This window comes from Ornithodoros turicata, chromosome 6 (assembly GCF_037126465.1).
Source record: "Ornithodoros turicata isolate Travis chromosome 6, ASM3712646v1, whole genome shotgun sequence".
Lineage (NCBI taxonomy): Eukaryota > Metazoa > Arthropoda > Arachnida > Ixodida > Argasidae > Ornithodoros > Ornithodoros turicata.
Window position 1 is genome coordinate 62,230,052 of NC_088206.1, and position 12,575 is coordinate 62,242,626.

The 12,575-nt window shown below is 42.9% G+C and overlaps 1 protein-coding gene across 1 annotated transcript; it reads right to left on the bottom strand.

The window, feature by feature from the left end:
- Positions 1-340: 340 nt before the first annotated feature.
- LOC135396918 (uncharacterized) lies at positions 341-11,602 on the bottom strand. Its single transcript, XM_064628157.1, has 9 exons — positions 11,416-11,602; positions 8,945-9,079; positions 5,340-5,471; positions 3,790-3,930; positions 3,590-3,727; positions 3,422-3,521; positions 3,142-3,293; positions 2,966-3,066; positions 341-2,070 (listed from the first exon to the last, which is right to left on the bottom strand). The coding sequence occupies exons 1-9, from the start codon at positions 11,483-11,485 to the stop codon at positions 1,984-1,986; spliced, it is 1,056 nt and encodes a 351-aa protein (XP_064484227.1). The 5' UTR covers positions 11,486-11,602; the 3' UTR covers positions 341-1,983.
- Between the last annotated feature and the right edge of the window lie 973 nt (positions 11,603-12,575).

Consider the following 12,575-nt stretch of genomic DNA (forward strand, 5'->3'; position numbering starts at 1 on the left):
CATCTTCTGAATTACCGATGTTTCTAGATGTGGGTTCGAGTCCTACAGCTGGCTAACCTTTTCTGTGACTTTTATCTTTCATTTCTTAGGCAATTTGAGGCTTTGTATGTGTTTGTCCTTTCTATGTTGTTCCAGCCTCAGAACCTCTCTTGTTCTACTTTATATGTAAAATAAAATTATATAAAGAATTTTAAAAATTATATGCTAATTTATATTTATTTATAAAATTAAAAATTAAAATATATTTTATATTCAATAAAATAATGTAGTTATAAAAATGTAACATTCGATATTTTGAGTTTTTATTTATTTAGTGACTAGAAGGCACTCCTACACAGGGTGGAGATGTCAAACAAATCTTTATTTCAGTTTGTGACTCTGAGCAATCAGGAATTTAATTAAAACACTGCAAGAGGAAATATTGAGAGATTCACCCTTGAAGCAGATGAATGTGCTGTAACAAATAATTCACGTTGTATAGTAATTAAGCGCATTTATGCTAGAAATTTCCGTACCGCAAGGAGCAAGTTACGCAACAGAAATGCGTGCTGTCTTCACTACAATTTGCAGACACCTCAAATTGATATAAACGACATTTGTACTAAGCACTAAAATACAGCAATGTTCACAGTTTATGAGGTAGCACAAGAACCCAGGAGTGCATGAACAGACAAACATATACACATTTTTTTTCCTTTCACAAACCACACTTGAAGAACCACACATTATATTTAGTACTAGCAGCAAGCATCCTTAATGCAGTATTTTTGCGATTATCCCCATGCAAAAACCAGCCTTCTACAACTGAACACAATATATTTCCTTTAATGCAGTAAATTCCTAAACAAACAAGTACTAAATAAGCACTCCGTATTTTCGTGTTTGGGGGTGTCATTCTACGGAAATCAAGCAATAGAAAAGCCAAATATGAGGGGAGTAATTCTGAGGATTTGAGGAAAAGGGAAAGGCGCAGGCGACCTGAGGAATAACCTACTAAATTTTAGAGCGTTCCGGGTCAAGCAACATGGCCATCACATTCGCAGAAGAAAAAAAAAGAAGAGAGTTCAAACAATCTTCACTGCCATGAGACGGGGTATTATTACACAGAAAACAAAAAAAAAACATCTGGTTGCTTAAAAGCACAGATACACGTGCATTAGATGGGCAGGTGGGGGTATGACAGCTTTTGCCCGTAAAAACCACAGCTTTGATGATTTCCGTAAAAAGATCGTGTAAGAACTAGCAAGACTATGAGAGTTCTAAAGCTAGAAAGGGTCCGGTACATGAAAAATTCCACAGCTATATATATACATATAGGTACATCTCCCCAAGCCCCAGATATGCAAATTGGTGCAGCAGGGAGTTTCTATCACTCAAACACATTCATGTCGACGTGACCCAGAATTCAAATCTTGTCAAAAGATAGGTATCACAGAGAAACTAAGAATCTCACAAAAAGCACACTCAATTGTTGAACGTATTTACGTGCATACAGAAGTCTTCTTACTTATATTTCCTGTCAGTGTACATGCTTATTACCCAGCACATTTTATGGCACTTCACAATAAACTGCTTTAGAAATGGATGAGCTAACATATATCGGTGTTATTTCAGCTACGTATTGCGTTATGCTCAGTCATTCGAACCTAAAGCTACCAATACCCTATTCTGCACCACATAATATGCAGGACAATCTTCCCTACAAATTAATATAACGAGATCAATCAATAATACAAACAAATGATACAAATCTCAAATCCTGTTACAGATACCAGCTCGTGACCTGGCTAATTTACTTCCCATACCGGAGGACCACATTTTCTTTTTTTTTTTTGACTGCCGTTTCTCTCTTTCTCTGAGAAGTGATGTTACAGAGGAGTGGAAACAAATCCCAACGGATGAGAAACACGGACAATGTGCGAGATAAGCCATGCTTCTTGCACGTGGAGGATGTGTTAAAGCACTTCCTTCGACATTGTTGAATCACGCTTGCCTCGGCTGAGCATTCCTCGAAGCAGGAACAGGGGCAGTTGAACTTCTTATGGCTTCCTCGTAACTGGGTGGAGGTTCCTGAAAGTTCAATCGCACTGTGAGAACACGCACACACAAAACACTACGATATGTGTTCCTCAATTCGCAACACGTTTCTCGACACTACCAACAGAGTTTTTCCAGGAAAAACTGTATAGAATGTAAGAACTCTGCACAAGCTTCACAACATTTTGACCGCTCAGAGCATTAAAGGAGCATAGAGGGCCATCCAAAATATTTTCAGTTTAAGATGTCTGATGAAAGCATATGCATCAATTTGGTAAACAGCACAAGGTTTTGATGCATGCAGTTTTTTTTTTTTTCAGAAATCCAGAAAAAAAGAAAAAAAAAGACGTACACAAGCACATCCGCGCCTTGTTCACTCTCGACTCGCCCCCAGGGTGTAACAAGGAGGAGAGGGATGACCTATGACGCCACAATGTCTGCGCAGTTAGTCGAGGTTAGCGCCTGTCTTTTCATTTTCATGCGTGAGGGCTTTCTTCTTTTGTAGTCGCTAAACCTGCCCCCTCGGACCATGGGCATGGAGGATTCCCTTGTCCCATGGGAGCTTCCCTTTGGGCAATGATTCTTCAGAGCCCCGAACAGCTGACTAGCAGACGATACCCTGAACCAATCGGCGTGAGCGGACTGTGTAGCGTCAGAGCAAGGTCACAAGCTGGTAATGCTCTCCACCACCGTTGCACACGGTTGCTTTTTGCGGCGTATACTTTAAAATCAATTTCCGCGATAATTATGACTCTGTGGGGTCAATTACTTCTCATGGTGTATTTTACTGGCCTACTTAACAGTTTTATAGAAAGAAAACGGTGTTAAAAATGACTTATGTGCTACTTTAAATAGCTGAAGTTTGGGCTGTTCAATACCAGTGGCAGGCTTTCGCTGTCATTTCTTTCGCAACCTTGGCAAGACTTACCTCGCCTGCTTGGTAGGGCGGGGGTTCGGGCGGAAGGTTGACACACGTGTTTGGTGGGAGCAGCTGGTCGAACGAATCACCTGCACTGCCACCTTGACAGCCTGCAAGTGGACATCAGACACATGCTCGCACAAAGATATTCGCACTTTCAGGAAATATGACTAGCCGCAGCTTACGTTGGGTTACTACTTCTCTGAGTGATGCCCTTCTGTGAAAAGGGTTCATGAAGTGGTGCGGTCGACTCACAAAGGCGTTCATGAAATGGTGCGATCGGCTCCCAGAGTGCCTATCCACCGCCTGGCCTGCATCAGGCTTTTGCCTGCGCTTCCTGTGGGAAACAAACCGAAGAGAAAAAACCTCGACTCTCACTACGCATAAGAGTAAATAAAGTTCCACAGTACAGTGGTTTCGTTAATCCTAAGCCCTCTTCGCTACTCATTATGTTAACCAACTTACATGTATCCTAAGATAACGCAGGCTATCAGAATGGCTGCAGGAGAAATGCGGAACATGGACACTACGCTTCCATGAGAGGGACGCTGCAGCCCAGTCGAGTCTGCGAACGACGGCACAAGCCGCGTGTCAATTCTCAATTCTGACGTTTGGCCAGAGTGGACGACTCACCGATACACCTCCACCCCCACGATGTGAGCTCCATGTGATACCCCTGCCTACACCGGCAAAAGCGTCCGTCGCACACAAGGTGGCGGTCTCGAATGAAGCAGTCGTAGTTGGTGTAGCACAACTGCAAGGGGGGACTCCCTACGGAATGAAAGAAACTACGGTATGAACACGAAAACACAACACAACAGCAGCATTCAAACCTAGCGAGCAGGTAGCGTTCCCTCCGACAGATTCCTGATAAAATCCTTCCTTGCAGCGGCATGCAGATCCACGGCAGTGCGATCCATTGTTTGTTGCTTCACACTGCTCGTCTCCACGGCACGCATCGCCCAGCTTGCGCCCTGTGCAGAATTCGTGGTCGTGCTCGTGATTTATGTTACTGCAAAGCCAGCTATTGTAAAGGCAGCAATTTTCACGAATCTGGCAACAGTCATGTTGTTAACGATGACAAGCAAGTATAGGACAATCGTAATTTGCAACGAACAAGCTTCTCAAAGTCGAGCGCAATTTACCGTAGCATTATTTTAGTACACGTTAGCAAACTTTAGCCAACATTTACACTATTCGATAACTATTAACATATTAACAACATTAGCTATTCCACATCAATCCCACACTCATTCAAAAACCATTCTGTCATTCGACCCTGGTCCTCAGCTCAACAATGTATAGGCTTGATTGTTCATATCAAGCTCACCAATGAAGGGTGAATTCTATGTGGGTGTCACACTGACAATTTCCATCCAGTGTTTTGATATAGACGAGCTACATGGTACAACCGCACAGAACATGCTTCGTGAAGTCAACATCCCTCGAAACATTCCCTAAACATACTGCCTAGCGAACTTGCGAATTATTAGGACCACAAAATTGAGACCTGCCTTTGTGGTATTACTAAGTTTTCCCCATTCCACTGATGTACAGAAAGAACCCAATGTATTTGCCAGAAACAAATTTTCTCATCGTCATCTTCGACAAGTTCCGAGTTTAGGATAAGCTATGGCGCTGCAAAAGATCAGTCTCCCTGATAAATTTTCTCGTGGATTGAAATGCGTTGAAGGATGAGGCGGGTTTGGTGCACCTTCGGTTATAGCTTTAGCATACAGCGTTTGCATTGGTGTGTTGCATTTAATGCCCATTCAAAACAAAACTTTTTGCTAAGCTTCTTGGAAGAACAACACGCAAAATACACAATACACGACTAGTTATGGCGAAGACAGACAGGGCATTTTTCCTGAAACTTTGTGCTGCGCCCAAATAAGATGAAGGACGGAGTTGAAAAAAATAAAAAATAAAAAGAAAGAAATAAAAAAGAAAAAGCATCATAAAAAAAAAAAAAACATGGTCTACATAATGATTTTAAGAAGAAGTAGAACCCAGCAAAGAAATGTGCCTCCGCGTCCGCAAGGATGTGCTTCTGTTTCCGTCACGGTAGAAAATCCAAATAGGGGTACTTCCACTGGATTCCACCTCGTATTCTTGCAAACACTCAATTTTTGAGGAAAGTCAAAGGGCCATGCATGAAGCATTGTTGCTACATTTACTTCATTGAAAAAATGGATAGGAAGCAAGCGAGCTGGTGAAGATAATGCATAATGTAAAAAACCCCCGAGACTAGGGAACACGAAGGGACAGACACAGAAGTAAAATTTTCAGCTGTGTTTGAGACTTCGTGTTCCCTAGTCTCGGGATTTTTTACATTATGCATTTACTTCATGTTTATGGTACCAGGAAGGAGGAGAGCTGTTACCTCGCTTGCAAATGCCACTGTTCTCGTAAAAGCCGTGGCGACAGACACAGATATGCTTGCCGCTGCAGAACGTGCGGTTTTGGTTGATGCACGACTCATCGGAGAGGCATCGTTCACCCACTGGAATGCCCACTGTGGAAGGGTGCAAATTATTTTTACTGCGAGCATTTATACACCAGACGAACATAGTTCCTTTTCCATCACTCCTACACAATATGTACGAAGGGAATTACTTCAGGACGAGAGCCGCCGATATTTCGAACAGAGACTGTTCTCCTTCTGGGCATCGTCCTTCGTTGGCGTGGTATTTGAAGGGTTAGGTATGACACGTTAAAGGTGTGTACGAATTGTGTGTCAACCACGACCTAGTAGATTATAACGACCAGGTCATAATCAGCAACACCTATGAGGAGCCCGTCCGCACAATCTGCTAGGGGAGCTACTCCTCGCCCGTCGAGATCTGTATCATGATTGGACAATGGGAATTTGAATTTTGAACGTGCAGGAGTGGACGTACAACTACCATAGCAGACGACAGCAACAGCTCCTACGAAAACCGCGTGGAATGGTGACAATAATCAACTTTAGAAAGGAGCATCTCCCGTTGTTCGTGAACCTCGCAAATCTGTAACCGGTCTGGAGCAAAGATGACTTCGTTCACGTAATCCCCTGCACCCTCTAACAAAGCAGCCATTCACTTCGCCCGTAAAAGCGTGAACGGACCCTTTCTTCCCTCGGGCTGTTGACTGACAATTCGCAAGAACCTGTAACACGTCATACCTAACCTTTTAAATACCATGCCAATGGTGAGGACGGTGCCGAGAAGAAGAACAATTTCTTTTCAAAATATCGGCAACTTTCGTCCTGAGGCAATTTCCTTCATTCTATACACAATATATACATTTCCAAAAAACGAAGCCATCAATATGCAAAAAGATGAAAAAGTGAGGTATTCACTAATAAATGCTCTACAGTGCGTTTATACAGCATGGCGACCTATAAAAGTGTACCGGTACCGGAATGCCGTGCTCAGTGATTACTCAGCGCAGCTGGAGGATTGCTCGCCTGCAAAGCGCTGTAGGCAGTTCAATCGCGGTAAGTTCTCAAGTGACTGGGCATCGTAGTGCTAAGTTATGATGATAAATGTATGAATCCTGTATTCAAAACAATCAAATTTATGGTGTTGCGAAGGCCCAGATGGCATTGTGACGCACAACACTGACACACCTAGCATCGCAATGAGCTGTTCTGCAATAACAGCCTCTCCAATTATTGTGCACCACTGGAGAGCAGCTTAGTTTGTCACCACCGTGTGTGATTTCCGTATGAAAACAACCCTTATAAGCAGACCGTGGCTTTATATGCATTAAAAATTTGGGAAAGATACATGCAATTATGCAACAAAAAAAGTAAAAATGTGCAGTGAAATATGCATACAAAAAACCTGTAAAAATGTGCAGTGAAATATGAAATGATAACAAATATATATGAAATGCACCATCAACCCCAAAACACGTTTATTTTCGTGCGACTGCGACATCTCCTCAGACTACTATCCCCTTGACGCAAATAACAAATGGCTAGGCAGTGGAAGGTAACACACTGTTACTTCATACATGAGGTTCTGGATTCAATACACTGCGTTATAGTGCTCCAAGCTCTTGTGACTGAAGCTTCGATGTTTGTCTGGTAGGATCAGCGTGCAAGCGGAGAACAGTTACAGGAGCTCAGCACAATTGTCACAACCCGTGCAGAGGACAACCATACCATCCACCCATCCTGTAAGATTCGTCAATAACAGCCTGTTGGAATGTTTGCCTCACGTGTGCCTCATTTACATTTGTATCTGGATGTACCCATCATGCGCATGCCTTCCTGAGCTCTGGGTCAGTCCTCTGACCTCGCTGTGGTGCCTAGTCTCCCAAATCACCCAACAGATTTCATGATCGGGTACATCATGTTTCCTACGGTCACCTCCATGGAAATACGTGACAATACATTGAAGCTGACCCAGGACCTGTCTCCCTCTGCCATCGCTGTCCTCTTTCCGTATACAGCTCGTTGCAATACACTGAGCCTCAGATGCACTGCCCTGCTAACAGGGAAGATTTTTGTTAAACTTTCTGCACGTCTTGGAAGTCTAAGTATGGATTCATGCAAAAACATACAACTTAAATCCAAACATGCACCAACCCGTGAAATATGCAATTTTGTGCACTTTAAAACTGGTACTATGACATTCATATTGCCTCAAAACATGCAGATATCCCGTGTTGGAAGTCGGGCATACCCAAATTCACGGTCTGCTTATAAGCTCAGGGTCAACCACAGAAATCATTTCGGTATTGCACTGAACATAGAAAAACAAAAGAGAAAGCCATTTTTCCAGAAACTGCCCATGTGTGCCATAGCTAAGCTTCCCTATTTTTTAAATTTATCCGAACTTTATTTTCACAGTAAGATTACCTCACCAATTTAATGCTGCTACAGCAATGCTCCTCAGAGTTCGAGGTAACTCGTTACTGTAACTAAGTTGCTTTTTTTAGTAACTTGTAACTTAACTCGGTACTTTTGCGCCGTGGTAACTTTCAGAGGAACTCGTTCCTTTTTCTGGTAACTTTGCCAAAGTAACTGAAGTTAAGTTCCAAGTTACTTTTAACTCACTTTTCACTCACATCCACATATTTTCTTGCTTTCTCTCCGGTTCCTTCATGGCATTTTTTGCTATAAAACGTGATATTCAATCAATGACAGTGTTTTATTCAGGAAGTAAGAACCGCGACCATTGAAATGAAGCTGAACCATTGTGCGCCCACAGGGAGTAAGATGCAAAGCGTTCGAATAGACCTCTACCAGAGAAATGTCATCATGACATTGGTAGACAGACTGAAACCGGGAGGAGGGGGCTGGGTTCCACGAATGGGCACTTGTTCACTGCCTCCCATTGAAAGAAAAGCAGGAGCGAGGGTCGCGTCCCTTTAGGGGACCATATTGTAATCCCCTCAAGACCGTGGCTTTCGGGCTCGACCTTGTTCACCTCTAGCTTCGAGAGTAGTTGAATTCTACCAAATTTGTGGCGCTGTCGAACACTATGACGTCATTTGTTTACAAACAGGGAGAGGTCTATTGCTGGACATAAACGAAAACGATCTAAGGGTGTTGCACTCCTCCGCAGGCAACTCAAGGTCTCATTCAACTGCTCACGCGCGCTGCACCTGCACAATGCTATTTTGTGTCCGAAGTAACTTGGAAGTAACTCGTTCTTTTTCTTAAGTAACTCAGTAACTGCAAGTTACATTTCAGGCTGAAGAACTTTGTTATTAACTTAGTTACATTTTTCACACAGTAACTTAACTTGTAACTACGAGTTCTTTTTGACGGGTGACTTCTCAATCTATGATGCTCCTGACAGGTGCTGTGCAAACTAATTCCAATGTGTCTCATTGCAGATATTTTGCAATCTAACTTAAAGGCTTTTAACTACGCTACGCAAGCACTGTTCAGAGATTTTGTGATAGATAAGATAATATAAGGCATGCCCAGTCTATAGTGTCAACATTGATAACAGTAACAGTCGGGCAGAGTAAAGAGCAGGTTCAACATACCAAAGACGCATTTCGATGTGGTGTTGACTAGCTCTTGAAAGTAGCCTGGCTTACAGGTGCACACGCCACTGAGGCAGACGTAGTGGGCTTCTTTCCGACAGTCGTCGTCATCCTGGCATGCACTTCCTGCATTACCTAATTCGGAAAATATGTGCAGGAAAAACATTATGAATAGGATCTATAGCACGGACGGCACCTCGAAGACACGTTTTTTTACCGCGCGAACATACTACTCCTCAGGAACTGACACATAAAATACTTCCTTTTAGAACAGCGCATTTCCTGAGCAAAAGATAGCATTACAAGACAGTGCGTTGCTGCGGCCAACTCTCCCTGCTCCTTCTGGCGCGTTGTGACATCAGACAATCCGAGGACTTTCATTGGCTGCTGAGGATCGTCTGCTACAGCACAGGAGCAAGGCAAACATTCATTGGCAGCTCATGATCGTCTGTTACACCGCGGGACCAAGGCGACGGGTCTACTGCTCTGAGTCTCCTTTAAACAACTTTCTGCTACATTCAGCCCCGTGACAGACGATTTGTTGTTTCCTCTATGATTTTTGAAGTCTCAAGGAAATATGTGTTTCAGTTCCATCGTTTGGTCCAGTTTGAGACGACATACTCATCATTTAATCATTTTCCAGCTTCCTAAGGTTCTGAATGCATGTCCTCTTTTCAGTGTGCCAGTGCTCACGCGTTTATTAATATTCCCTATCTGATGTAGCCTGCCATTTTCTGGCTAACATGGCAATATGACCTTGTCGCAAGTTACCTTTTGCTTCATTTTCAATATCAACAAAAAATCGAACACAATGGGAATGCGAGGAAACATGAGAATGACATGGTGTTTCTTCTCATCATGTGCACTCCTAACCAACACACTATGTACCTTGTTGTAAAAAATAAAGGAAGTGTCTAGAGGTCCGTTGGACGGACACGGATGTTTATACATCTGAGTCCGTCGGCTCAACATTATGTCGTGATAGATCTAGTTAGTTAGGTTAGGTTAGTTTATTCTAGTCAGGTTAGTGCAAGTTAGCTTCGTGAAGCTCTAGGTTAGGTTAGTTTAGTTTAGGAAACAGTCTACTTCCTCATGCCACGGACGGTCCGACGGACCCCGCTGCATAAAGAATGGGGTTCGTCGGTCGGACGGACCCGATTGTTTATACATCGGAGTCTGTCGGGGCACTCCGCTTTCAACATTATGTCGTGTTAGATCAAGTTATTTTAGGTTAGGTTAGTGTTAGGTTAGTTTATTCTAGTCAGGTTAGTGCAAGTTAGCTTCGTGCAACTCCAGGTTAGGTTGGTTAGGTTAGGAAACAAAGTCTAGTTACTCATACCACGAACCATCCAACGGACCCCGCTGTATAAAGAATCTGGTTCGTCTGACGGACCTCTAGACACAGCCAAAAAAAAACTGGCTGAGGCTCACCCACCAAGTGTTGATGGACAAGGTTGAGAGCACACGTGTTGGCAAACAGTGACACAAATATATTATCTAGGTCAATGCTTCTGTGCTTCTAAACATGTGGGATACTGACAGTTTGCTGGCTCACCAAAGCGTGGTGAGCGACGTCACTTTTTATTATGTGCTTAATATGCTCAGATACCTCAACATTCTCTTCAACATATTTTGTTCTGCAGACTCACAATAACTGGCCAGACAAAAAACATGCACAACGATAGTGCAGAATAGATTTCTTCCAGCTCAACTTACATAGCTACATAGTCTTAATGCTACAGTTGTTTGTTGCCACAATTGTCTGATAAAATGCTCAACATTTGCATGTATGTGTAGCATGTGTTTAGCAGGAGCTCTAGCTCAGTCGTAGGAAACGATGGGTAGATGTGACGCATCCGCTTGTCACTCACTGCGCTTTGTCACGGCTTTTGTTAACCTATCCTACATCTGCGAATGATACACGAGGCATCGAGGGGAAACATGTATCTCATCAGCGAATAGGTACACCTTACTAGCAATGACACACAAAGGATGTGATCAGGCAACAGTGTACGTTGCAGTTCACTATTACATTATTTGCAGACGAATCCAAAAATGCTAGCAGCAATCGCTCACGGAAGTAGGTATAAAAGCTAGCTGAATATGAGTGCACAATACAAGTCTTGAGAGTGCAGGTGATGACAGCTTCTGCGTTAAGCGTACGCACATATAACGACACACAAAGCGAACGAGCTATTTTACCAAAGGCAATCAAGTTTACGACTGAAAAATCATTAACTTAATTTAACGATCCATTCTTTGTGCTTGTAGTATGTATACTGACTGGACAGTCTGCCTCGGAAAGCCACGATTAGTGATCAGTGACTGATGCGCACAATCGTAAACATTGATTCCAAATACATCACTCACGTCCAAAACGAAAGTTCGTTTCCTGTAGGAACAGTATATTTCAGCATGCACAGAAATAGACAGGGTTACCCCTAGCGACAGAGGGTCACTTCGTGACTTACCTGTGGCCGATACTATGAGTACATGAAGAATGGCGCAGCAATATATCACAAGGAAACAAAATCTTGACATTTAAGTGTTATAAACTTCGTTCCACTATCATAGTACCGTATACTAACTGCCAAGAGGCCTGTTACGCTGGGTGGATTCGAAAATATGTTTTGGAACAGAGATCCGAGAGGAAGTCAGCATGACGCGTGAGCGGATTTCGTATCCGCTAAGACAAAATATCACAGAATGGGCAATTTATGTATCGAAATTATAAAAGTTATAATTTATAAATACGTAAAAACTAGTATTTATAAGTGTCTACACGAATATCAGTCAAAAATGCAGTACGCATCTGTGCATCTGCTTAATTCGCTTTCCGCTCCGCAAGCCGCAAGCAACATCAGTGGCAACACGACAATACGTCATCGGAGGCCTTGAAAATTCTGTAAAGCAAGCCTTGAAAGAAAGAGAACGGTTGCGAAAGCAGAAATAGTGAACCCGTTTGAACAGATTTGACATGTATTACAATGATTCGTAGCAATCACTTAGCGTATACATCATTCTGGGTCATGGTGTGACTTCAGCTCCTTAGCACTCGGACGCAGCACTGTATAACAGAGAACTGTATGGGGACACCAGGGACACCACACAGTACTTTACAAGAAGTGTTGAAAGGAATAAGTTGCGGTAGTAACTGGGGTCTAGCAGGGATGGGAAATAGTTAACCACATGTAGTTAAACTAGTGGTAGTTAACTACATGTGGGAATATAATTAGCACTATCTAACTCCGCTTAATTTCCCTGCAGTAAACTCGCGTGCTAGGTTACTGCAGGCTAAAGTTACTTCCTATTTTGCATCACTGCCTTCGGCTTACTCAATGGCAGTGGCTTAGTGACACCAAATCTGGGCAGCATTCTCCATAACAGATTAGATCATTGGGAACTTTTTGGGAGCATACAAAGTGTCTGCTTTGCTGTAGGGCTGTGCTCAGAACTTTTACTTTATGGAGTTCATCCTCCAGCTAGCCTGCATTTACGCCATTTTGTCTGTGCTGCAGCTTTCAAAGTTCCACACATACTGAACAATCAAAATACCGCTGCTTCCACTGATAATCTGGAACAGGCTCGGACACGCTTACATATAGGTGGCGTGCATATGACGTCACACCAT